The sequence below is a fragment of the Saimiri boliviensis genome, chromosome 5 (genome assembly GCF_048565385.1).
Source record: "Saimiri boliviensis isolate mSaiBol1 chromosome 5, mSaiBol1.pri, whole genome shotgun sequence".
Classification (NCBI taxonomy): Eukaryota; Metazoa; Chordata; class Mammalia; order Primates; family Cebidae; genus Saimiri; species Saimiri boliviensis.
The window spans coordinates 33,695,723-33,723,607 of NC_133453.1; the positions used below are offsets into that span (position 1 = coordinate 33,695,723).

The 27,885-nt window shown below is 37.6% G+C and overlaps 1 protein-coding gene across 1 annotated transcript; it reads right to left on the reverse strand.

Annotated features, from left to right (window-relative positions):
• CPO (carboxypeptidase O) lies at positions 1–27,375 on the reverse strand. Its single transcript, XM_003925612.3, has 9 exons — positions 27,227–27,375; positions 17,465–17,561; positions 13,046–13,147; positions 10,400–10,504; positions 9,386–9,496; positions 8,190–8,280; positions 6,839–7,041; positions 1,134–1,218; positions 1–301 (listed from the first exon to the last, which is right to left on the reverse strand). The coding sequence occupies exons 1-9, from the start codon at positions 27,292–27,294 to the stop codon at positions 39–41; spliced, it is 1,125 nt and encodes a 374-aa protein (XP_003925661.3). The 5' UTR covers positions 27,295–27,375; the 3' UTR covers positions 1–38.
• Between the last annotated feature and the right edge of the window lie 510 nt (positions 27,376–27,885).

A 27,885-nucleotide genomic window follows, 5' to 3' on the forward strand; every position in this document is an offset into this window, starting at 1 on the left:
CATGCCACTGGGGTTGAGCAGGCCTGGGCGTAAGGCACTTAGAGAAGAGACATGCAGGACATCAGCAGGCCCAGCAGGACCATGGCAGGTGTCACCCTTCCACCACTGTCTGAGGGCCAGTGTTTTGCATACACATCATCCAGGACTGACAGCACAGCCTCCATGGTCTCATCACAGGTGGGCTGGATCTGATCTTCTGGCAGAACAAACCCATATGTTCCTGTGTCCCTCAGCTCAAACGTGTATGAGAAGGGAATCCCAATGTCTCTGGCCCAGTCTCTTGAAGACCCTGATGAGGAATCTACAGGTGAAAACATGAAGGCAGAGGTAGAAGTCGTACTTTGAAAAAACAGATTTCTATAGCCATTCCAAGAACTAAAGGTTCACTTAGTAAAATAAAGAAACTCTTTAGATCAGAGTCTCAGAAATAGCTGTCTTCTCTTTCTCCTTGCTTGTAAGCCCTGTAGGGTGGGAACCACATCTTATTCAGTATCTCTGTCCCCCATCATACCTGGCACTGTGTCTGGCACATAGGGAGATTTGGCTAAAGTTTCTCAGCTGAGTCAATGACTTGGCAACCTAATATTGCCTGGAAAGAGTGAAGTGAGTCATATAAAGAAAAAAACAGAAACAAAATGACCCACAAGAAAAATATTGTACAAGTATTATTTAGAGGGGGGCTCATGAAGGGTGGAGAAGGTAGAGGTTGGGGTCGGGAGAAACAGTGCACTCTCCTTTCAACCAAACTCTTGCCTTTTGATTTTTTTCTCCAGGGCTTTCTTAGCCTTATGGGTCCTCTGGGAACTGAATGGACTGACCAAAGGGCAGTGGACAATGTCCTTCATGTTAACTCCTGTGCCTTCTAGCTTGCCAGCTCTTTTTAACTGAAGCCAGGGGAAGTTCTGGTCTGAGCCAGCACATTAATTCTTTTCCTTTTAGTTCATACCTTATCCCTAGAGAGTATAATTCTGGATTTGTACAGACTCCCTTTTATCCTTGGTCATTTTGATTTGTACAACTCCCTGTTGATCCCAGGAACTCTTCTGTTCCTCTCCTGCCTATCTTACCATCCAAAGTCTACTGACTTCTTTTGTGCCTTAGATACTATTGAAAAGGCAAAAAAAGGTACTTACATAAAATATCTGCACTTGATCCAACTCTATAATTGGTTCCATACTTTGCTTTCAATGCATTTGCTGCCTTCTGTCCAACTTGAATCTGTAGGTGGGAAATGCAGAGACAGATATCTGGTGTTTAAAATAAATCCAACAAGCCAAGCTTTTGCTGTTTTGTCCAGATTCATCTCCAGAGTTTTTGGGCCACCTTTCCAACTTCCCATTGGACGTCTACACCTAGGTAGCTTGCTGGTACCTCAGATATAACACACTCAAATCCAATTTCACCATCTCTCCCACTAATAAGGCTGCTTTGATTTTCATATTTCTGGGCTTACATGCTCTCCCAAACACACACGTAGAATTCTGCAGACATCTCTGATATTCCTTCTCTAAAACAGTTGCCAAGTTGCATTTCCAGTGCCATCATTCTATGTCACACTCGTTATCTCTGAACTAGTCTGTTGCATCTTCTAACAGATTTCCCTTTCTCTTACCAATCCTTCTTCCAAGTGATCCCACCTGGCTTCCAGATGAAATTTTGCAGTGCACAGCTATGATCATGATCCCCTGGAAAAGTCTTCAATAACCTCTGGTTGCTCACTGAACTAAGTACAAACTTCTCAGCCTAGATTTTGAGATCCTCTCTAATATAACTCTAATCCAACTTCCCAACACCGTATTTTATCATCCACTCTAGATGATAGTCAAAAACTCATTTTCCCACCATTCCTCAGCCTTGCCCCACATTCCTCAGCCTCTATCTTTCCTTAGGGTATTTCATCCACATGGGATCCCTACCTCTTATGCCTGCCTGTTGAAATTCTGTCCAGCCCCAAATGACTTTTTCAAGTGCCAACTTCTTCAAGAGGCCTCACCTGATCCCTCCAACTGAATTCTATCTCTCCCCACTTTGAATCCCTATAGCCCTTTTTTCATACCTCTCTCTGACCTCCCCCTTCCTTTTTATTATAGTGTTTGACTCTTATCTCTCATAGAATTTCAGAGCTGGAAGTCATACCCATCCCTACACCTACCACCACTTCACTTCTGCAGCCCCTTTCCTGAGATCAGAGTCACTAACTGAGGCCCAAGTCTACAGGCTGGGCTTATTAACCTTCTGATGCATCTCACCTCGGTTTGCCGACAGACCCTCTAGGTATTCCCCAGCCTAGACGTGTGTTCTACCCAATGGATGGTATATCCCACTGTTTCCCCTGACAGTCTCCCTCCCTGCCTGCACTGTGATCCATCATGGCTTTGTCCCTCAGGTCTGCCTGACTGCGCTCCAGATGCACCAGCTCCCCTGATGACTGACTAGAGAAGGGACAGGTCTTGTTTTAGATTCTGTCTCTTTCTCCCAGCTCTGTGTTGTCCAGCTGAACCCTGAGATGTTGCAGAGTAGTGCTTGTATGGAGAGGGAACTGGCCCAGTGAAATTCAAAAGGAAGAATATTTCTGTTTGTAATAAGGCAATGGCAGTAAAGAGGTTGGGGGGGATCATACTGGACAGTTGTGGGCAGCATTCTTAAGGCACTTGGGGCTTTCTGTGTATGACTAAGATCAAAGAAAAAACACTCAGTCAAACATACTTGCAAGCTGCTTGCCTTCTCTCCACTCACTACTGAGCATTCCATCTTTGTCCATTCACCTTCTCCCTCACTTCCTAAAAAGGGATTCTGTGTCTGCCTCAGTTCCTGGGTTTGTGTTATCCAGAATTGGGATAATTGGTAGGAGAGGCTAAAAAAGCTGGTTTAATCGTTTACACTGGGAAGAGGCACAAGAGCGGTCTGCTGGAGAGAGAAATTCTGGTAAGGAAACGAGAGTGAGGAGTGGGCAGGATTCAGGGTTGCAACTGTATGTGATGAAGTTGAGAGAAGAGGCCTGGAAAAAGTGTTGGGATTCACCAACTACCCTCCCTTCTGAAGTTCTTTAAGGTCTCTAGCAGAGCTTTGAATTGCTTTTAATTATTTTAATTCGTGTGTGTGTGTGTGTGTGTGTGTGTGTGTGTGTGTGTGTGTGTTTTAAATAGAACTCCAGGCTAACTGGGACATGTGGGGCCTTACCTTTCATTTGGAATAGGTGCATCAGACCCACACTACACTTGCTATCAATGGTTCCTTGCTTTTTTTTTCTTTCCTGCAGCTCACCCTACACAACAATTTTTTTTCTCATTGCCAGCCATCATTTATTTTATCTGATATCGTTCCCTTCCCTCAAATCCTGGCTATGGGGTAGGAAACAGTCTTCCCAGTTTATCCTTCTTTGTTGATAAAAGAACTTTTGATTTCTATTTCAATAATTCCATGAGCAATTACTATGGGGAAGCAGACAGGAGTAAGAAATAGATATGAGAGGCATTCAGTTGTGATCCTCAGCTTAGCGATTTGGGCCTTTCTGAGAAGATAAAATGGAAATCCCCTAGACTTCTGAATTCAACTTCTGTCTCTGGAGGCAGAGCTCCTGATTGAACTCCTCTCTTCTTCTGACACTATATTACAAGGCTATAATAGAGCCAGTTTCTCTGCTGCCCTTTTTTTGCAGCTTATGGGTACTTCTTAATAAAAATAATAAGAACTCCTTTGCCAATAGTACATAATATACATTTCTAAAAACCTCTGGCCTGCTTAACAACTCCTTCTCTGGGCCCAGAGAATTTCCTGTAATCATATATTCACAGGCAGGCACACATAATGGTTGAATAAAGCCCTGGCCTGGTGGGGTTGGGGGCAACAGAGCTTGGGATGGAGTACAGAGGTTGATACAAAGAGAGTTCAAATGGAAAGAATGTAAGCATGTAAAACATTAGAATTCTTATAGCTATTCTAATTTCCAGAGCAGTTTAGAAAGAGGCTATATATAGTTATGTTTCTTCTACATAGTGATTGCCAAGCTGTCTATCATGTAGTATAATATTTACCATGATTTCTATAAACTTTTGGTTTTGTAAATAATAGAGATTAATTACTAGTCTCTGCTGCTTGTAAATAGTGCTAGAGATGGAAATCTCCTTAGAGCAGTTGGCTTGATTCTGTGTCTTTGTGTACTCTATCAAAGCTTGCCCCCAAGAACCTGAAAACACTGCTAAGTAGCTTCAATAAGGCAGACACGTGGTGGTAAAATATTCACACTGTCTTTCTACTGAACAGGCTGGGAGATGACTGCTTATGTGAACCCTTTGGCAACTGGACAGTAAGAGATAGAGAACTGAAGCCATCTTTCTCAATTTGATTTACTGGTTTCTGTATATAGTGACACGGAGTTGCCAGTTATTCCCTTCTTAGAGTCACTGTCCAGCAGTGGCGGTGCCATTGCCTGAGGCCCTTCCTGTTGTCTTGTTCCTTCTAGCCTCTGGCCACACAGCACAGGGCTCTAAGCAGACAGCTGATCGGCAGCACAAGACCCTTTAACCTTTTATTACAAACTTTGCAAAATGGTCACATAGTATCTGTTTTCCTGAACTAATTAGAGAATGAAGTACCCAAGAAAAATACTGGAATATACTAGCCTCCTTTTTCTGTTGGTGGAAGACCTCTTTCCATCAAATATCTCTAATTACCTGTCTTTGGAGGTTCATTTGTGTTTTTCACAGATCCCTTTAAACAGAAAGTAGGAATCTACAACAAATATCCCCGAAACTGGGGAAAAGGAGCCTTCTGGGCTTCTTGACTGAGATGTCTGTTTCTGTAGATTTATTGAAGAAATAGAACTTCCAGGGCTCACAAATGAGAAGGAAATAGTGCATAGTTGACTGGGAATCTAGCTGATAATAGTTCCTAGAAGTTGCACACCCTTTCTGAGCAGAGAGGCAGTGTGAGGTAGTGGGATGATGAATGTGGCCTCTGGAGTTTAAAGGCATGAGTTCCTACCTGGGCCCAACCACTTTCTATCTATAGAGTTCTGAAGATAAAGTTAACTCAGGTTTCCATTTCTACACTCCAAGTGAATGTAATATATTATCATGAGGGTCAAATGAGATAACAGCTGCAAATCTCTTTGTAAATTGTAAAGATCTAGGCAGATGTTAGTTATTTCCACATGTTACAAAATGATCATGTAATACAAGTGTTCCTGGACAAAGACAAGAAAAAATAATTGCAAGAAAGATCCTTGGGTCTTACTGTATATTTTTGACTGTTGGGAGACCCTCTGCTGGGGGCTCCCTCCAACAGAGATCTATAGTGGTTTTTCTTTTAGTGTTCGGGCCTTGTATCTTGTGGGTCATGCTCCAGAGGGAGATGTGCAGGAGGTGTAACCTAACCAAGAGGTCATCAGGGCTCTGTGATATTAAGAAAAGAGCAAGCTTAGCCCACTCCTTCTTAGTATTTGCATATAAAGAGGAGCATTTTTTTTAAAAAAGGATAAACAGAAAATAACAAGTGTTGGCAAGAATGTGGAGAAATCCTTATGTCCTGTTGGTGGGAATATCAAGTGGTGCAGGCTCTGTGGAAAACAGTATGGTGGATCCCAAAAAAATTAAAAATAGAATTGCCATGTGAACAGCAAGTACAAGCAGAGTCTTAAGAGAGATTTGCACACCCATGTTCATAGCAGTATTGTCATAATAGCCAAAAGTGTAAGTAACCCACGTGTCCATTGACAGATAAGTCAATGGGATGGACAAAATGTAGTATATACACACGACGGAATATTATTTGGCCTTAGAAAGGAAGAAAATTCAGACACATTCTACAACATGGGGAAACTTAAGGATAATATGCTTAATGAAAGCAAGTCATAAAAAGACAAATACTACATGATTTACTTAGATGAGGTATCTAGAGTAGTCAAATTCATAGAGACAGAAAGTAGAGTGGTGGTTGTGAGGGACTCATGTAGGAAGAAATGGAAAGTTGTTTAATGGGCATAGTTTCAATTTATGCAAGATGAAGAAGTTCTGCTGATTGAATAACAATGTGAATATACTTAACACTACTGAACTGTATACTTTAAAAATGGTTAAGGTAGTAGATTTTGTTTATTTTGCTACAACTAAAAATGGGAAAAAATTAAAAATAAATGGAAAACAAATATTACAATTTGCAATTCTAAATTTACCCTCTCTGACTTGTGTCTGTTGTTCTCTGGTTCACAAAAGAGCAAAGAGCCCAGTCCTTCTCAGTAATTCTGCCCAACAGTGCTTGGGTAAACACAGCTTCAGAGAAGGACCTGGATAAGACAGAATACAGTTTCCCTGCTCCAGCTTGCATTTCGCTGGCACTTCCCCTTACAAATAATCCTAGGCAAATACTGAAGGAAGAGTTTAGAAGAAAATAGAGCATTGTGTTTAGCAGGGAAGAGAGCAGATATTATTTAACTGTGTTATTTTAGATATGCCATATTCCACTAACAGCTGGCAAGTTCTTGAAAGCATGGTTCAAAAGCTGTAGTTGCTGAATGAAGCTTCAAGAGAATTTACAGAAATGAAAGTGCATTCCTGCAGATTATTAACATAATCATCTCATTTATATTATAGATGAATACCTAAGATGTCTCCCAACTTGACACTTTATGAAACAGGTAGTTAATTAATGTAGGTAAAGCAGCATTTAACCTGAAGCCTTCCCAGCAGGCTTCTGGCAAGGTGCAAAAGCAGGAAAAAGAATGTTAAGGATAAGCAGAGAGAACAAAAGGGCGGCTGGAGCCAAAATCTTGGAAATCAGAAAAAAGGAAGGCAGAGGTCTTGCTGAGATTTTTCTGGAGGCCTTGGTGCTGTGGACTCACCATTTCTGGGTGGTTACTTGATTTATTTTTGGTGTAGCCATAAGGTGTGAGAATTAACTGCCCGTAAGAGTGGATAGTCAGGAAGCACAAAATATCATCCTTCTTGCTCTCTACAAAGCTGGCGACAGCTTTAGTCTCTGGTTCAGACAATGGCCCTGTCCCACAGAATGTTTCATCTTGGCAGTTTCTAGATGCGCCAATACCTAGAATATGAAAGAAACCGCAAAGAAGGCTTCATGATCTCAGTTTGGAAATGACCAATGGCGAGGAATCATCCAGACTCAGGGCATCTGTGAGTAGAATCCGTGCTTCCCTTTGGTTGTCTGTGTTAGTCCTGGCTAAATTAGTCAACTTGGATAGTTGCTGAAGGATTACCAATCTAGAAGGAACTCAGAATGGCAGAAGGGATAACATTAGGATTTAGAAACAAACTCCATGCTTCCATGGCCGGCGAAAGAGGATGCAAAATCAAATGGCATTTTAGTAATCTTTAACTTAAAGCTGTGGTGGGCCCTGAAACAAATGTCTGGAAAACAGTTCTTGGGTTCCTAGGTAAGGTTCTGACATAGTCTGTTTGATTTAAATCTCTCCTTCATGTCTTACTAGCTTGAGTCTCATTAGAGCTATTTGGCAAGGACATAAGTTGTCTGTAATCCTCATGAAGAATAATAAGAATGATCAGTTGAGCACCTCTTACCTTCTGGGTGCTGTGCCCAACACTTCCTATGTAGCATCCCATTTAATGCCCACAACAACCTACTGATAAAGTAGGGTTACTGTGACCCACATTTTACATAAAAGAAAACTAAAGCAGAGAGATGAAGCAATTTTTCAAGACCACACAGCTGCCAAGTCTCAATTTTAACCCTTCCCATCTGGTTAATGGCAACGTTCTCAGCCATTCCTCCTTATTTGCTTCCAATTCACTGGGCATATTGAGATTTGGAAAGATGAAAATGCCATAAGGAGAGAAAAATGTTTGCTTTGTTTACTGCCCGCCCCCTGCTATGAAGTCATCTTTAAGGATAAGTCTCTGATATTTCTTTTCTTTGTGATAATTCATATATTTAAAAACAAAGGGATGGATTTGAAACATATTCACACTGGTCTAGCTCTACTGTGTTCTTGTATAGCCAGTCTCACTTGAAGAGAGTCCTGTACTTGAATGTTGATACCTCTTACTATGTAGATAATATTATCTTGTTAGAGGGAATATAACTCATCAGGAAGTCCAGAAAAGCTGTACCAGATTAGGTGTTTATTTTCCAAAATTATATATTTAGTAAGTCACCTCTATTCTTACTTCTAATCTTTATTTATTTTTTCATAATTCTTCTAAACGTGTACTTACTACACCAAGATGCATTGAAATTTCGATTGAGATCCGTCCCAAAACATGTGCCATTGTTATGGGGTGAACGGGATTTCCTCCAAAGACGATCCTGTAGCAGAGGAACATAGGGATGTTGCTGTTCTAAGATTTCATAAATCACAGTGTTAGTGATGATAGGTGGTCCTTGAAAGTGAAAAATGTTTCCTAGGATGATCTGGAAGAACGTCCATTCAACATTAGGCAGCTTGTGTGTGTAATTTTTAGTCTTGCAGATGGGAGAGCAGCCCCCAGTAATAGGAACATCTGTACAACCCAAAGTATGCATACATGTAAACAATTTAATTGGAGGAAGTAGTTTGGCCTTTTCTTCATGAGCAGATTAGCAGTGCCTGTGGACGTGATCTGCTTACTCAGGGAATGTTTGTTTTGGAGTCATTTTTTATGTCCAAGTGACACAGGATGAAAAGGAAATAGCTTGACAGATGGAAAAAGGCTGTTCCAGGTGTGTCAGAGATGGTCTCTGCACATTTCTGGAAGCTGAAGACTGATGAGTGGAGATGCGAATAAAGACAAGTGTCATCAGAGAAGCTCAGAGGGAGGACTCGATTCATACACTGGGCCAGAAAGGCTGTTCCAGAGAAAGGGACCCCTGAGTTCCTTAGGGGAGCAATGGGTAAGGAGAGGCAATGAATACTCTGTAGAAATAGGGGACTCTTATTTGAGGAGTGATAAATCTTTAGAAACATTTTAAAGAGACACTTGTCTGGTGCATAAAAAGCCTTTATGTGATGTTTGCCCCCTGTGTGAATGATTGCATTAAAAAGTGTAGGTCGGTTTGTATTTATACATTATTCATTCCCTTCATGCTTCTAGAACTGATTTGACAAGGATGCAAGTTGGTATGTGAATTTTTATCAATATAATCCTAATTAGGTGGCAGGCAAACATTAAGAAGATAGAAGAGGAGAGTGAAAAACAAAGAAAAAAACCTATAATGGACTTCAACTCTAAGAAGGCTTTAGGCTTCCTCAGGCCTACACTTAATGTAGATGGTTTGATTAAAAATGTTAAGCTGATTTTTATCCCAAATAGGGTTCCTTTCTTTACACAGGCGAAAAATATTTTTAGAGCTGGAATGGCTAACATTGGAAAAATTAACCTGAATTGAGTTTTAGTTCACGAATGCATCCCAAGACCAAACATGGTGTACTCACAGTTGTCCAAGTGTAGATATAACCATCTATGTTAAGAACTGGAAGGACATAGAAGTCCAGGTTTCTAAGAAACTTGTGTATCCTTGAGTTGTCTTTGTAGTTTTGTAGAATCTGGGAATTTAAGAAAGAAACACTTAGAATTATTTTGAGAAGCGATCTTTTCTCTCTTAATTTTCTACCAATTTCAACTTAATTATAAGAGGTGACTGCACATCACACCTCCACCCTCCAACCGCCAAGCCCTCCTAGTTGTCTTATCACGGTAGTTGTTCCCAAGCTTTGTCATGCATGAGAATCACCTCGGACTTGTTAAGACACAGATTGCTGACCTCTAACCTCCCTTATCCCCATTCACCTCCTGCTATCCTTGTCTTCGGACATTTCTAATTCACTATGTTCGAAATGGAGCCCAAGACTTTATATTTCTAGTAAGTTTGCAGTTGGTATTGATGCTGTTGATCTGGGGACAACAATCTGAGAACTACTTTCTATGGGTTTCTCTGTGTTTGGGTTTCTGAAAAGACTGGCCAAGAAAGTATTCTATATTACTTTTAAAAGTTTCTTATTCTCTCAAGGGAGGAGTGTAAGTAATACACAAAAATTCACTGTGCTGGATATTTTCCATATGCTAAATCTCTTAATCCACACTACAGCCCCATGAAGTACTTATTTCATACTCTTTTTATAGATGAAAAACTAGAAAATTTGCCAAATACTATCAGAAAGAGGCACAGCTGGATTCAAACTCATCTCTGACTCTGTAGACATATTGTCTTCCATATTTAGATATGTTTACCCTCCAATAAAAATTATTGTGGATGCAAAAGAGATCAGAATATTAATTCAGTTTTCAATGAAGTTTCTCATTAATTTTATTTCACTTGAGGTTAAGGATTAGCAAAGTAAAGAGTTGCATCACTAACATGTGAAAGAAGTGTGGTTTATAAGTAGCCAAGAAGTGACAGGTATTTTATGGGAGTGATTTAGCAGTATGAGGAAGCTAAAGACACTTACTTCTTTGACAAACCATTGGCAAAAAGCAGGGGCAATCCATTCTCTGGCGTGAATTCCACAGTCCATCCAAATGATCTTTTTGGGATTACCAGATGGTTGGCTGATCTGGAGAAGACATCCATACCCCAATACCAAACAACTGCTTATTATTGTAAGCCAGTGTGCAAAGTTATCAGATTTTTTTACTCCCACACAGGTTCCTTTTTTACTCCACTCTATGGTCTCAAGAGGGAGGCAAGGATGCTAATGAGACACCCATCAATATGATTCTTTCCTTTGACACTCTTGTTCTCCTGCCAGTTACCTTGACGGTTGTTCTCAGGACCACGCACTGACTCCCCATGGTACCCACCCAAAGAATGATCTTCTTTATACCTTAAATTATTCCCTAACTGTAGATAAAGGCATAACCTCTAATCCACAAGCTAAGAGGCTAACTATGTATAAACCTTATAAAACCTTTGCACTTAGAGTTCACTTAGAGTGGTGAAGTGTGCAAGAGGTAATATTCAAGAATCATAGGTGTTTAAAAATGAATCCCAATCTCTGCTCAGAATTTTTGAAATTTCGAATGGATTCAAATACACAAATTCCCCTTCCCCTCAGAGACTCCCTGACTCCCTGCCAGCCTGATCTTCTTTCCTTCTCCCCATTTGCTATTCTTGTATATCAGTGCAGCCTCACTGAGATTCCCCTCTTTCAGAGTGGTGGGTGGGTGGGAATTAATCTGCTAATTGTGGATTCTCTTTGGTGGAGAAGAGGCTGTTAACACTCCCATGCTTGGAACAGTCACATCTGTTTTGGATTTGTAAATAGCTTAGACCAGGGCTATTTGTTGAAAACCATTGGGAGCTGGGCAGATGAAGGCTCTCTTCCTCTCTATGAGAAACTTACAAATTGAGATAAATACATGGCTGGATCTATCATATTCAAGGAATTTTCTCTTTTAGGCCTCACCAATTTTTCAAACTGTCAGGACAATTCCTAATCCACCTCTTACCTTAATGTTCTCTTATAATTAGCCTTTTTATGAGTACATGTATGCCAGTTGCATGTTTATCTTTATCTACTTTATCTACTCTTTACCATGTGCACATTCTATTTTGTATAATATGCCCCAGGGCTGTGCTTTGTAAATTAACATACCTACACTAAGTAATAAGAGCCAAGTAATGCTGATTCTTAATGCCATAATACTTTAATAATGGTTCTTCAAGAGTGGTCCTGGACCAGCGGTATCAGCATCACCTAGGAACTTGTTAGAAATGCACTGTGGTATTGCTACTCAACCTTTTGGCTATGATTAAGTGTAACAATACACTGTGGTTCTGAAACTTGAGTGTGTATCAGAATTGCCTGGAGGAAGATATGTTAAAACAGGTTGTAGGGCTCCAGCCTCCGAGTTTCTGATTCAGTAGACCTTTGCAGTGACCTGAGAATGTGTATTTCTAACGAGCTCTCAGGTGATGCTGCTGCTGATTTAAGTACTGCCCTTTGAAAACCATAGGTTTGGTGCAGAGATTGTCAGCTCTGGCTACACACTAGCATCACCTAGAGAGTGTTTGAAGTGTGTCCTGTCCCATCCTGACACAATTGGATCAAAATGTCTAACCAAATTAGGTAGGGTCTAGGCATAAGGATTATTGGAAGCTCCCAGGTGACTTTACTGTGCAGCCAGAATTGAAAATCACTAGTCTAGAACCAGGAGCCCAGAGGTACTTCCTGTCCCTGTGGAAAAATGGCTTTTTGGTCCCAAATACCTTTAGTCATGTTGTATGCAAAAGGGGTAGGAGACCCTGGAGACCTGGTTAAAGCCCCTTGGCTACACTGACATCTGGCTGCATGGCCTTTCACAAGTTGCTTCACTTCTCTAGATCTTTGTTCCCTTAACCGTAAAAGGAAGAAACTAAAAATCAAGGTTATCTGTGATTTTTAAACATTTTTTTTTTTTTGAGACGGAGTTTCGCTCTTGTTACCCAGGCTGGAGTGCAATGGCGCGATCTCGGCTCACCACAACCTCCACCTCCTGGGTTCAGGCAATTCTCCTGCCTCAGCCTCCTGAGTAGCTGGGATTACAGGCACGCGCCACCACGCCCAGCTAGTTTTTTGTATTTTTGGTAGAGACGGGGTTTCACCATGTTGACCAGGATGGTCTCTATCTCTCGACCTCGTGATCCACCCACCTCGGCCTCCCAAAGTGCTGGGATTACAGGTTTGAGCCATCGCGCCCGGCCCATTTTTGTTTTTTTTTTTTAAAGAACATTTTAAAATTTAGAAATATAAATAAAATAACAACTTAAAATACAGATGAAAAGCGAACTAGCTCTGGTTGAACCGTGAGTGGACATTGTCCACTTCTGGGCCCTGCTGTTTTTCAGCCCTACCCCGTTAGTCCCACCCAGTTCTCCCAGTTTGCAGCCATCCTAATTCTCTTCACTCCTGAACTTGATTTCACCCAGATGATTAAGGCAAGAGCATCTATGAGTTTTGAACTTTTAACAATCCAGTTTGGGGTGGAAAAAGCAAAGTCATTCTTTGTGGCCTCTTTTCCGTAATTCTGATTAGAGTCCCTAAATGGTTAACACATATTCTCAGATTGGATAATTGTCCCAGTAAGGTAAGGTAATTGTCAGCCTTCTCACTCACCTTCAAATAATACATGGGATGGGTCTCATAGGTCACTCCTAGGAAATGCTGTGTCACCACTTCCTTGTACTTCTCACTGATCTCTCTCATCCACTGATAGATCTGAAACAGCCAGGGAGGACTGTTGCTGTCAGTAGGAAGATTGTTTGCATGCCTCTGATTAAGATAACTGCTTCTTTCACTGACACATTGAACTGTGTTATCTTTGCTCTAGATTGCAGCAGCTGTGTGGTAAAAGAAACAGAAAACAAAACCTCCCACCTTTCCTTTTCTTTAACAATCTACTCTGTCACCAAGTCTTAGGATCTACCGTTGCACTTTACAAATAAGTTATTAAGAATTAACAGTTTGAATAAACTTCCAATAACACTTAAGAAACATTGTAAACAGTACATCCTTCAATTGACCAACAGCCTTAGTTTTCAGGTGGGACACAATCATGCCAGAAATTTCAGGTTAGCCATATTTTGTGAAGTTTTCTTTCATCTTTACAGATCCCAGTGATATCTTTTGCTGATGTCCATGTGATATGGTTTGGCTGTGTCCCTATCCAAATCTCATCTTGAATTCTATAATTGCCACATATCATGGGAGGGACCCTGTGGGAGGTAATTGAATCATGGGGGTGGGTTTTCCCTGTGCTGTTCCCATGAGAGTGAATAAGTCTCAGAAGATCTGATGGATTTAGAAGGTGCTTCCTCTAACCCCCTTCACTCTGTACTTCTCCTTGCTGCTGTCCTTTGAAAAAGGACTTGTTTGTTTCTCCTTCCACCATGATTGTAAGTTTCCTGAGGCCTCCCCAGCCCTGCTGAACTGTGAATCAATTAAATCTCTTTCCTTAATGAATTACCCAGTCTCGGATATGTCTTTACAGCATTGTAAAAATGGACTAATACAGTAAATTGGTACCAGTAGAGTAGGGTGCTTCTATACGATACCTGAAAATGTGGATGTGACTTTGAAACTAGGTAACAGGCAGAGGTTGGAACAGTTTGGAGGGCTCAATAGAAGACAGAAAAATGTGGGAAAGTTTGGAACTTCCTAGAGACTTGTTGAATGACTTTGACCAAAATACTGACAGTGATATGAACAATAAAGTCCAGGCTGTAGTGGTCTCAGATATAGATCAGGAACTTGCTGGGAACTGAAGCAAAGGTGACTCTTGTTTTACCTTAGCAACAAAACTGGTGGCATTTTTCCCTGCCCTAGAGATCTGTGGAAATTTGAACTTGAGAGAGATGATTTAGGGCATTTGGAGGAGGAAATTTCTAAGCACCAAAGTGTTCAAGAGGTGAGAGAACATAAAAGTTTGGAAAATTTGCAGCCTGACAATGCCATAGAAAAGAAAAACCCATTTTCTAGGGAGAAATTCCAGCCTGCTGCAGAAATTTGTGTAAGTAATGAGGTGCCAAATGTTAATCACCAAGACAAAGGAGGAAATGTCTCCAGGGCATATGCCAGAGACCTTCACAGCAGCGCCTCCCATCACAGGCCTGGAGGTGTAGGAGGAAAAATTGGTTTCATGGGCCGGGTTCAGGGACCCCCTGCCCTGTGCAGCATAGGGACTTGGTGCTGTATGTCCCAGCTGCTCCAGCCATTGCTAAAAGGGGCTGAGGTACAGCTCAGGCCATGGCTTCAGAAGGGGAAAGACCCAAGCCTTGGCAGCTTCCATATGATGTTGAACCTGCAGGTACACAGAAGTCAAGAACTGAGGTTTGGGAACTTCCACCTAGATTTCAGAGGTTGTATGGAAATGCTTGGATGTCCAGGCAGAAGTATGCTGCAAGGGCAAAGCCCTCATGGAGAACCTCTGCTAGGGCAGTACAGGAGGGAAATGTGGGGTTGGAACCCACACACAGAGTCCCACTGGGGCACTGCCTAGTAGAATTGTGAGAAGAGTAGTATATCCACTGACAGCTTAAACCATACACCTGGAAAAGCTCCGTAGACACTCAATGCCAGCCAATGAAAGCAGCCAGGAGTGGGGCTGTACCTTTCAAATCTACGGGAGCAGAACTGTCAGAGGTTATAGGAGCCCACCTTTTGCATCAGCATGACCTAGATGTGAGACATGGGGTCAAAGAAGATTATTTTGGAGCTTTAAGATTTAATATCTGCCCTATTGGATTTCAAACTTGCATGGAGCCTATGGCCCCTTTGTTTTGGTCAATTTCTTCCATTTGGAATGGGTGTATTTACCCAATACCTCTATCCCCATTGTATCTAGGAAATAACTAATTTGCCTTTGATTTTACAGGCTCATGGGGAAAGGGACTTGCCTTGTCTCAGATGAGACTCTGGACTATGGGCTTTTGTGTTAATGCTGAAATGAATTAAGACTTTGGGGGACTGTTGAGAAGGCATGATTGATTTTGAAATGTGATGACAGGAGATTTGGAAAGGGTCAGCAGCAGAATATATGGTTTGATTGTGTCCCTCAAAAAAAAACAACTCATCTTGAATTGTAGTTTCCATAATTACCACATGTCATGGGAGGAACATGGTGGGAGGTAATTAAATCATGGGGTGGTGGGCAAATTTTCCTGTGCTGTTCTCATGATAGTGAATAAGTCTCAAGAGAGCTGATGGTTTTATAAAGGGCAGTTCTCTTGCACACACTCTCTTGCCTGCTGCCATGTAAGACATACCTTTGCCCCTCCTTCACCTTCCACCATGATGTGAGACCTCCCCAGCCATGTGGAACTGTGAGTCCCTTAAACCTCTTTCCTTTATAAATTACCCAGTCTCAGGTATGTCCTTATGGCAGTGTGAGAACAGACTAATACACCATTAGTTCCAATATTAGGGAACACCTGATTATGGCCTTCTCACAACATGCCAACAGAAGTCTCTGTATCAAGTCCTAAGTTTGTTGTTTTGACTCAACGGAATAGACCTGAATAGCTGCTGATTTAATTACAAGTCTTACGTTGTGCTTAGAAAGAGTCTTATACCTTGGACTAGAAGTCCATAACTTGGGGTTCTGTAACAGTGAATGCAATAAGAAAATTCACAAACACAAGACATATTCAGAAAATCATCAGCATTTCACACCTCTTACAATCAGTTTCTATGTAGTTGATGTCTCTGATAACAACCAAGAGTTATAGTAAATAATAGTTAATTGAGGGATAACAAATATCCTATCTGAAAATTTTTATATCTCAATTGACATTTATTTTAGCATGGGATAGATATAGATAAAATGTATTATAACAGTAATAATAATTAAGTGAGGGTATTTTCATTTCAGTCTATTTACTGCAAAGCATAACAGCTTACTATATGGGTAGTTGTATCTATGATGGGACTAGGTCAAATGCAGAAGCCTTAAGTCTTGAGAGAGCTACAAATAGCAGCCAGTAGCAGCAACAAATATTCTTTATGTATTACTTGTGCAGTACATGGTAGTATTATTTATTTCATTTACTCTCACAACAATGCTACAAGATAGATACTACTATTTCTATTTCACAGATGAGGAAGCTGAAGATTAAAAAGTTTAAGTGTCTTTGTGGAAGTCACACTGCCAGCAAGTGGTCAAGTCAGGTGTGAACGCATCTCTAATACCAGGTCATAAAGTGCCCATGGGCCATACTCGACCTTTTCAAAATTGTAGAACTTTCAGTAATTTGGGGGTGATTTCTGTACAAGAAAGTGTACATCTTTTCTTGTACTTGTTGAAAAAAGTTCTGGAAAATATGAATATATTCCCAAATGCTGAGAGAATAAATTGGTAAAGACCATGTGAAGGTCAAATCACACATTTATATAAAAATGTAGACGTGCATATTCTTTGACCCAGCAAGTCTATTTTTAGAAATTTATACGGCAAAAAAGATTTGCATAATGTCACATACATATACACATACACATACTTAACATAAATAGAAGCTAATTTTTTACTGTATCCAATTTTGGAAACCACCAAACTTAATAGCAATACAAATATTTTTATAAAGAAATAATTTTTCCCTCTTAAGAACTGCTGCTTGTGTCTCATAGATCCTACAATAAATACGTTTTCAGCTACATATGATTCAATCAGAAGACTTCTCCACCTCACACCCATATAAACAGTAATGCTGCCTGGCTTAAACTTGCTAATAACTTGACAAACAAAAATAAGAGTTAATTCTGGTTCATGTTCACAGCAGCAAAACTGGCTCATTGGGATATTCTTGTCCATTTTCTTTTTGTTATTAGTTTTTCAACATTTCATATCACCAGCTTTTACAGCTTCAATGGTGGTGGTGGGTAAGGACATGTTCAAGAATCCCTTGAACTCAATGTACTGTCAGATCTTAACGCCACATTTTCAGCCTGTCCAGTGCATGGATATTAATAGTGAACCATTCTTTGCCCATCCTAAAGTAGATTGTGACAGCCACCAATCTCCCCCGACGGGTCCCTCCTCACCTCTCCCATGGGGTGGTATTTGTTATAGGAATACGTCTCCAGGCTCCGTGTACTCACTGACTTGTCCACAGTCTCTTTTCTGTGTTGTGCTAAGGATCTACAAAGGGAAGAAAGTAAGATGAAAAGCAGTGATGAAACTGGGATATCCTGAGGGTTGGAGGGTTGATTAAAAAGGTAGTAGAATCAGTGTGCACAGGATTTGGAGGACAAAGGCCTGTGTTGGCATCTTTGGCTGTCTGACTTACTAATTGTGAGACCTTGGACATCCATTGAGCCACTCTGAGATGAAGTTTCTTCATTTGTAGAGTGAGGACAATTATTCCAACCTTGCAGGAAGGCTAAGATAATTCAATAAAATATTATAGATAAAAATACTTCTAAGTTTGTAAATGAAATAACAACTAAGATTTTTTGAAGTGAAATTTATGAGACATGCACTGTTCTAAGCAATTTAAATCTCATTTACTTCTCTCTAAAACTCTGAGATAGGTACTCTTATTATCTCCATTTCAGAGATGAAGAAACTGAATCACAGGGAAAGTGTTATTAGAGATTTAAACCCTGACTGAAGTCTGACTGAAGACCCTAGAATATTAAGTACTGTACTGATTTTTTAGTATATCTTGCTAATATAATATCTCGCTAATATAATTAATTAGCGAGAACTAATTTTTTTTGCAATGGCTTATCTTTTTATGCAGTGGTTTTATCTTTTTTAAAATAAACTTTATTATTTAGAGCACTTTTAGATTCACATAAAAATTAAGCAGAAAATACAGATAGTTCCCATATATCCACTATTCTCACACATGCAAAATCTTCTCCACTGTAGACATCCCACACTGCAGTGGTACATGGGTTAGAATCAATGAACTTACTTTGACACATCATTATCACCCAAAGTCCATTGTTTATATTAGAGCTCATTCTTTGTACATTCAATGGATTCTGACAAATGTTTGATGACACATATTTACCATTATAGTAAAATACTAAATAGCTTGTTTTGTTTTGTTTTTGAAACAAGGTCTCACTTTGTCGCCCAAGCTGGACTGCAATAGCATGATCATAGCTGACTGCAGCCTTGGACTCTGGGCTCAGAATACCCTCCTATCAGTCTCTCAAGTTATTGGCACTACAGGTGCAAGCCACTACACTCAGCTATTGTTAATTTTGGTAGAGACAAGGTCTCACTGTGTTGCTCAGGCTGGTCTCAAACTCTTGGCCTCAAGCAATCCTCCTGCCTCAGCCTCCCAAAGTTCTGGGATTATAAATGTGAGTCACTGAGCCAGGCCCAAAATTGTTTTAATGTCTTAGAAATCCTCTATGTTCTTCCAATTTATCCCTCCCTTTCCCTAACCCCTGGCAACTACTGCTCTGTTTACTTCTCCATAGTTTTGCCTTTTCAGAATGTAACATAGTTGGAATCATAAAGTGTGCAGCCTTTTCAGATTAGCTTCTTTCATGGAATAATATGCATTTAAGTTTCCTCCATGTTTTGTCATGGGTTAGTAAGCTAATTTGTTTATTACTGCTGTATAATATTCCATTGTTTGGATATAACACAGTTTATTTATCCATACTTATCTACTGAAGAACATCTTGGTTGCTTCCAAGATATGGCAATTATTAATAAAGCTGCTGTAAACATCCTTGTACAGGTTTTTGGGTTGACATGTTTTCAGTTAATTTGGATAAATACTAAAGAGTGCAATAGTTAGATCACATGGTAAGAGTTTGTTTTATAAGAAATTGTCAAATTGTCTTCCAAAGTGGCTATACCATTTTGAATTCCCACCAGCAACAAATGAGAGTTCCTGTTGCTCCACATCCTTGTAAGCATTTAGTGTTGTCCGTGTTTTGGATTTAGGCCATTCTACTAGGTGTGTAGTGTTACCTTATTGTTGTTTTAATTTGCAATTCCCTAGTGACATATGATGTAGACTGTTTTATGTTTACTTGCTATCTTTGTATTTTCATTGGTGAGGTGTCTGTTCAAGTCTTTTGCCATTTTTAAAATCAAGGTATTCCTTTCCTTGTTGTTGAGTTTTAAGAATTATTTATATATTTTGGATAACAATCCTTTAAGAGATGTGTGCTTTGCCAATATACTCTGTCAGTTTGTGGCTTGTCTTCTTGTTTCTTGACATTGCGTTTTACAGAGTAGAAGTTTCCAATATTAATGAAGTCTAGCTTATCAATTCTTACTTTCATGGGTTGTGCCATGTGTGTTGTATCTAAAAAGTCATCACCATACCCAAAGTCATTTAGGGTTCTCTTACGTTATCTTCTAGAGTTTTATAGTTTTGCATTTTATATTCAGGTCAATGGTATTTTTTGAGTTAATGTTTGTGAATGTGCAATGTCTGTGTCTAGATTCACTTATTTTTGCATTTGTATGTCTAGTTGTTCCAGCACTATTTGCTGAAAAGACTATTTAGTTCCTTTATCAAAGATCTTTTGACTATATTTACATAGGTATATTTATGGAATACCTGTTTTCTCCTTTTGCTTTGTTTATTTTGTTGCCAATAACACCTGTCTTGATTACTGTAGCTTTATATTCAGTCTTGAGGTTGGGTACTGTCTGTCCTTTGACTTTGTTCTTCTCTTTCAATATTGAGTTGAATATTTTGGGTCTTTCACTTTGCCATAAAAACTTTAGAATCAGTTTGTCAATAACCACTAAATAACTTGCTATGAAGTTGGGAAGACCTGACACCTTAACAATATTGAGTCTTCCTGTCTATGAACATAGATGTTCCATTTATTTAGTTCTTCTTTGATCTCTTTCATTAGAGTATTTTAGTTTCCCCCATGTAGATCTTGGACAAATTTTGCTAGCTTTATACCTAAGTATTTTATTTTGAGGAGTGCTAATGAAAATAATAACTTGTTTTTAATTTCATATTTTACTCATCCATTGCAGTTACATAGGAAATCAATTGACTTTCTAATATAAACTTTGTATCCTGCAACTTTGCAGTAATTGCTTTTACCAGGAGATTTTTTTTGTTGTTGAATCTTTCTGATTTCTACATTGACAATCATGTCATCTTCAAAGACAGTTTTGTTTCTTCCCAATCTGTATACCTGTATGTTCTTTTCTTGTCTTATTACATTAGCTAGAACTTTCAGTACAATATTGAAAAAGAGTGGTGAGAGGGAATATCCTTGCCTTAATCTTAGGAGGAACACTTCTAGTTTCTCATCATTAAGTGTAATGTTAACCACAGATTTTTTGGAGAAGCTGTTTATTAAGTTGAGGAAGTTCCCTACCACCTTTTTAATAAAAAATGGGTGTTAGATTTTGTCAAATGCTTTTCCTACATCTATTTATATAATCATGTTATGTTTCTTCTTTAGCCTGTGGATAGGATGGATAGTATTAATTGATTTTTTAATGTTGAACCAGCCTTGCATATCTGGGACAAATTCCACTTGATTGTGGTGTCTAATTCTTTTTATACATTGCTGGATTTGATTTGCTAGTATTTTATTAAGGCTTTTTCTATCTGTGTTCATGAGAGACACTGGTCTGTAACTTTCTTCTCTTTTAATTCTTTGTTAAGATAATACTGAGCTCATAAAGTAGGAAGTATTCTCTTCCTCTATTTCTAGAAGAGATTGCAGAGAATTGGTATAATTTCTTCCTTAAATGTTTGGCAGAATTCACCAGTGAACTTATCTTGGCTTTGTGCCCTCTGTTTTAGAGGGTGATTTACTATCCATTTAACTTGTTAATAGATATGGGCTTATTCCAAATGTCTATTTATGGTTTATTTTTTAACAAACAGCTTACTAAAGCTACTCAGAGTCTCCTCTTTACCAGATATCATGCTCACACCTAAGAGAAACATTCATGCACAGTATATAATTTTATTTTCACTACAACTCTGTAAATTGTTATTCTCTATATGTTACAAATGAGGAAACTGAGACCAAGAGAAATTAAGTAATATGCAAAGAGTCACAGAGCTAGTAAGTCACATAGCTAATATTCTATCTCTAAGCCACACAAATATTTGTTGAATGTCTTAGTTTCCTAGTTTAAATGCTGTATGTAAGCAAGAAATGGGGTTATATTTTTATTGTGAGAGCATATTAAGTGGTAATTCATTTGCCCAGCAAATATGTACAGAATGACTACTATGTTAATGGCATTGGAGTATGAAATTTTGGAGCTGCTGGTGTACAAACTTTTGTATAGTGATTCTGAATTGCAATGAAATGTGTTAGAAATCTAATTTGCTAATATTTCTGTGACTTTTATCTATTCTACATTTTCTTGAGTATTCAAAAGATGCTCAAAATAGTATTGTATCTTCTCTTTCTCTAAGTTTTTATTTCTTTATTTGTAAAATGGGAATAATAATAGTACCTTCCCAAAGTATTTTTTTGAGGATTGAATAAGCTAATCTGTGTTTAACAATGAGCACAATTTCTATCACAGATTCAATTCCTATTAAGTGTTAAAATACAATTCAAACAAAACAAAAGCCCTATTTAGCTGCATAATATTAAAAATAAAAATTGTACAAAGAATAATTTAGCCATTCAACTAGTATTATCCACACAATGCAAAATGTTTTGATAGAATTAATTAAAACTTAAGTTCCAGTCATATCTGTGTAAGTCCTAATTTAATTTTTTTTCTAGTTCACTTAGCATCATGTACCACATTAAGCTGCTCCAATGGAAATCAATTTCTCCACACAATTCCACTTTAAACTTAGACTTACATTTATTATTGTTAATTGTTAGTAATATTAATAATAATTTGAACCTAACAGAAACTCTTTATCCTCAAAATTATAAATGTTTTTATTACATTGTTGAATGAAGTTTGCCCTGTTAGCTTCTCCAAATGAAAAGACAATCTCAATGTCTTCATGAGATAGGATTGTCTAAATAATTGGTTAAAACAATAAAAATGAATTTTAGAAGAAGATGTTATTTACATTGTAATAGTTGAGGAACGATTTTCTTTTTCATGTTATTCACAAATCTATTTCTAATATTTAGCATTCATTTGATATTTTAATAAACAAGGATGCATAAAAGTGAGAAATTTTAATATAAAAATATATACTCGTACAAGTAATATGTTGAGGCTGATTGCTTTACAAGAGATGATCATTTTGTAGAGAAAATACATGTATTTTCTATTGTAGTTAAAATTCATAAAAATTCATTTTTAACATACATTTTCAGAAGCACATCTCATATCTCTACAAAGTAATCAGCAAATATATATATTTTATAATAACAATAGTTAACCCCTACTGAGCACTATATGCTAGGAAATGGTCAAAGCACTTTATATTACTGTCTTATTTAATTCACTCAACAACCCAATGTGTATATACTCTTATTACTCTGTGCAAAAGTAGTAATAGTAGTAATTGAAAAGCAGATTTTTTTTCTTGCAGAATTTAAAATCTACTTAAGACAAGAAGACATAAACACATAGAGCGCAAAATAACTTAGCCATTAAATAACAAAACAGGAGGTGTGATAAACTAGTGCCTGATTAACTGCCAATTAAATGGTGCACAAAGTATATTAAGGGCAGGAGAGGGAGAATTCCAAATTCAAGCATAGCCAATAATAACAACCAGTATTTTACTAGCGATTATGTATGCTAGGAACTGTTCTAAAAACTTGGTATCTATATCATGTCTGTCTGTCTGTTTATCATCTATTTTCATTTAATTGTAACAATAATTCTTAAGGTAAATACTATTTTCCCAATTTTTTTTTTTTCTTCTGAAGACTTTGTTACATAGGTTTAACTATTCTTTTATTATACCCTAGAAAATAAAGATGAAGTATTAAGTAGTTTACTTTTAGGAACTAAAAAATTATCCAAATTGTCTACCTCTGTTTGGGACTATAGAGAATAAAAGTAAGTATTATAAAGTCACTAGAAAATCATTTTAAATACTTTCTCAGAATGGGAAGAGGAGAGGGAATGATGCAAATGAAGAGGATATTCTTTGAACTTCCGGCAACCCCCAACTCCCTATCTCTTATTCCTCATCCTGGCTGTTTGGCCCATCCTATCCTGCCAGGAAATAAGATCATTGACGATGCTTCCCCAGCGGCAGTTGAGAACAAAGATGCTGGCTGCTCTTCCTTTCTTCACATAGTTTAGCAAATGTTTGGGTTTTTCACTCAGTGGTCTAGGAAAGTAAGTATACTAAAAAGCGGGATTTGCCCCTAGTGAATTCCTGTTTCAATTGGGCTGGGATTCCCTGGCAATGCCCTAGCACCGAAGGGAATAAATTAAGTAAAGATAACCTAACACCCTCAGGCATTTGCTTTACTTTTGGCTAATGTCTGCAAAATGTATCTGTTACTTCCTAAAAGCATTGACCAACTGCGTCCATTTCATATGCAAAAATGTGAATGGTCTGGGATTTAAGTGAAAGCCCCTGATATTAAAAGTGCGCATCACTTGTAGATGAAACTAAAACACATTACTTAAACCTCAGAAACTCTAATACTTTGTTCAAATGAATGCTTAAACCATATACTTAGAAAAGGCTATTCTCTGTTTATAGGCAATTTCTTAGGTGATGCATAATATATGCAGAGAGGGGAGGAAAAAACTGGCTAATCTCCCAAATTATCACCAGTCTTATCTCACTGATCAAATGAAAAGATTATTGTACTTTGTGTATTCTTTTTGAACAGGAATTCATAAAATGTTTAATACAGAAAATGATCCTTTGGGGTATATTATTAATAAGGTCTGCAGATCAAAGATGATGGTCTAAGAGTATTTTGACTGGAATGTATAAAGAGGCAAAAAAAAAATCCTAATGAATATTGAGTCAAATTTTGTATTTTAAATACTTGGTGAAGAAATCGTTACATGAATATTTCATGATAGTTCTGTATTTTCAAACTTTATTTTTCTGCTTAGAAAATTAGCATATGTCTAACATGGAAAATTTAGAAAGTACAGAGAGGCAAAAAAAGAGGAAAAAAATAGAAAAGAGAAGAAAGAATTATCAATAAATCCACCTCCCTGCATTAACTACTACTGATATTTTGGCATGTCCAATTTTTCTTAAATACAGGGCAGATTATATCTATATGTAATTTTGTATTTGTTTCTTTGTATTCTATATTCTACCAAAGACATTTCCTCAAACCAATGAAAACTCCTTAATGGTTACACAGTATTTGACAGTAAGTATATGTTACTTTCTATTTATATACAGTAAGTATATACAGTAAGTATATAAAGAGTTTCTTCTATGTTGGATATTAAAGCTATGTCGTTTTCTGTTTTTATACCATTGTAAATAATTCGAGAAATAATAGATTTTTGTATAAATCTTTGTTCTCATTTTCTATTGTTTCCTTGAGCTATGTTCCAGAAAGAAGAATTAGTAGATCAAAGAGGATGAACATATTCAAGCCATTCGAATGATATTGCTATCATTCCCACATGATTATACCAAGTCATACTTTTTTAGGATGTATGCAATGAATAGTATGTCAGAGACCACCTTCCTAAATGCTCAAAAGAAATATTACAAAGCTTGTAATCTTTATTAATTTTAGGTTCTCTAGACTATTATCATATGTAGTGAATAAAGATTATCAAAAATTGCAGCTAACATATGTTTTGAGTTGATGAGAGTTACATAAAAGTGAACATATTTTATATCAATAACTAGTAATTAAAATAAAAACAGCCAGTAAAGACAAGCATGGTCAAGTGCAGTCATGAGGAACCATCCAATGGAAGCCGCCAGTAGATTCCCACTGCCTGAGTCCCACTGCCTGAGCCTAGTCACTTCCATTATTTAACCTGGGCTTGGAATCTAATTTTTTAAATAAAAGTTTTATATCACATTCATTGTACAATATTTGCAAAATGAATAATAGCTGAGGGAAGGGAAAAAATATCATCAACCAGAGATAACAATTACCATTTTAGTACATATTTTTATTTTATTTTTCAAAGTACTCCATTACATTTATATATTGCCTCTTTCTTTTAGCCTAAAACGTACATTTCCTATACTATTAAAATGTTTTGTATTTATTTTTCTATTGTATGAATAATATTACATTGTCTTATATAACACATCAGCATTTACATAATCAAATATAGACATTAATTGTTTCCAAATATTAGAATATATGTAGTATAAATAAAGCTGCATAGAACTCTTTCAGACTTTAGTTTATTTTCTCAGTATAGATATCCAGAGGCAGGGACACTAGGCCAGAAGATTTATGTTTTAAGGCTCTTGATATTTTTAAGCAGCCTAATTTTTTTCATGTTTTCCCTGTAGAATATGTAAGAGTCTTTGTTTCCAATTTATGGGTGAGGAATTTCAGAAAGGAAAATAAATGCACTATCTATAAGAAACCAAGTAAACTAATGGAAAAAATGAGAAAGAAATAGTCAAATTTAAGTTTTTGATGTTACAGAGATCCTGGACTCTGCACATATCTGAAATTGAACTGTCTATAAAGATAAGGAACAAACTGAGGTCACACTATTATTGTGGGACAAAAATTGGAGTGGGTTTCTATGTTATGTGAGAGCAAGTTCTTTGCAAGATTTCTTTTAACCATGAAGCAAAAGAGGAAATACCAATTAAAACCACATAGACTTCACGAGACATGCCAAATAAGCAAAATAATGAGTTATGTATGAACAAGGGAAAAACACACTTTATATGGAAACTACACACACACACACACACACACACAGAGAGAGAGAGAGAGAGAGAAAGAGAGAGAGAGGTTTCAATACAATGTATTCAATGTATTTAGAGAATTTACAATTCATTAAGAATAGGGAGAGATCACAAAAATGGGCAAATTACATTAATGGGCAATTTGTAAAATAATAAAATGAGTAATAAGCAAGGCAAAATATTTACTCTTATTGTACATGAACAAAATACAAAGGAAGTCAACAGTGGGTATTTTTTACTTGTCAATTTGCCAAACACTTAAAAAGTGCTTTCATACACTGTTGCTGGAAGTGTAAACTGATACAGTCTTTCTAGAGGGTAACTGGGCAAGGTATAGCAAGATCCTTACGTTTTTCTCAGCCACTGACCCAGTAATTCCACTTCTTAGAGAAATAATCAAAGATTTGCAAAAAAGAAAAAAGAAAAAAAGAAAAGAAAAAAATTAGCTGGTTGCTCATCACAGCATTATTTATAAAAATGAAAGAGCAGGAATTGGCTAAATGATAGAGTATTATTAGTGATTTCAAGTATGTTTTAAATAAATTGTTAATGCCATAGGAAAATTTCTGTAATACAATTTAACTGAAATATTTCAGAAATAGTACTGCATATATAATTAGCTAGCTATCTGAAAATAATAATAGTACTTATATCTAGGTGAAATTATTTGGTCATTTTAATATTTTTCTTAATAATTAGGATAATTTGATTCACCAATTGAGAAACTATGAAAATGAGGGATATATAATTTTTATTACAATTTTCTTTTTCCAATCACAAAACATGACATGTCTATTGGTATATGTCATGCATTGTGTTAGGAAATGTTTGATATATTTATTCATTTATTCAAGGATTATTAGAGGATTATTACTATTCAATGATAAATTTCAGTGGTCTTTATTATTCTCATCTCATGGTGGTATATATGGGTATCAAGGAAGGAGAAGCCAGCTGCACTGATTCCAAAAAAAAATTCAATTTAGACAATCTGAATCATAATAATGAGTCCCTCTACCCACTTTATACTCACCTATCATATCCCAGCCCTCCAGGGACCAGCATTCCCAAAAGGTAAAGGGTTTTAAGCAGAGGCTTCATTCTTCTACAGAGTAAGTTAGAAAATTCTAGGCCTCTCTGGCAGTGGATCAAGTGTCCTTAAGAATGAATCATCAAGACTGTGGCTCCCACAATCAAGATGAGATAAGTCAGTTAGATGTCTCAGCAGAAAGAGACTCAAGCAACTGCTTTATTAACTCCATCATGTCCTCAAACACCTTTTTCAATGGGGGAAATGCTGTACCATTTAATATTTCATTTCTTCTCTAAAATAAAATTTAGAGGAGCTCTCAACTCCACCAGATCCAGAAATAAATTTCCTCCTATGTAAAATCACTTTGGAGAATTTCTAGGAATCCCCGTCACTTGTACTCAAAAGCAATCATTCCTGCTCTTTCCCTCACACAGGTTGGCTGTGAATAGTAGGCTTGTCATTCTGAATCATGACCCTGTTCATAAGACCAGAAAGAACACTCTGCTTTGGTCACGATGGACATGGTCATTATTCAGAATCTCCACTTCCTGCTTCAATCAAAGGCTTTGAAATGCCTTCTCTTTTTTTGATGAATCACATTATCAGCTTCTTAAACAAACCCAGGTCTCTTCAAATCTAAGCAGTGACAACAGTTTCAA

Bases quoted from the DNA above. Each gene is read 5' to 3' on its own strand.
- CPO (XM_003925612.3), bottom strand. From the start codon at position 27,294: ATGAAGCCTCTGCTTAAAACCCTTTACCTTTTGGGAATGCTGGTCCCT. The intron at 7,042-8,189 runs GTAAGTACACGT...TTCATATTCTAG, and splicing joins TTTCAATGCATCTTGGTGTA to GTATTGGCGCATCTAGAAAC. The intron at 302-1,133 runs GTAAGTACCTTT...TTTCACCTGTAG, and splicing joins ATCAAGTGCAGATATTTTAT to ATTCCTCATCAGGGTCTTCA.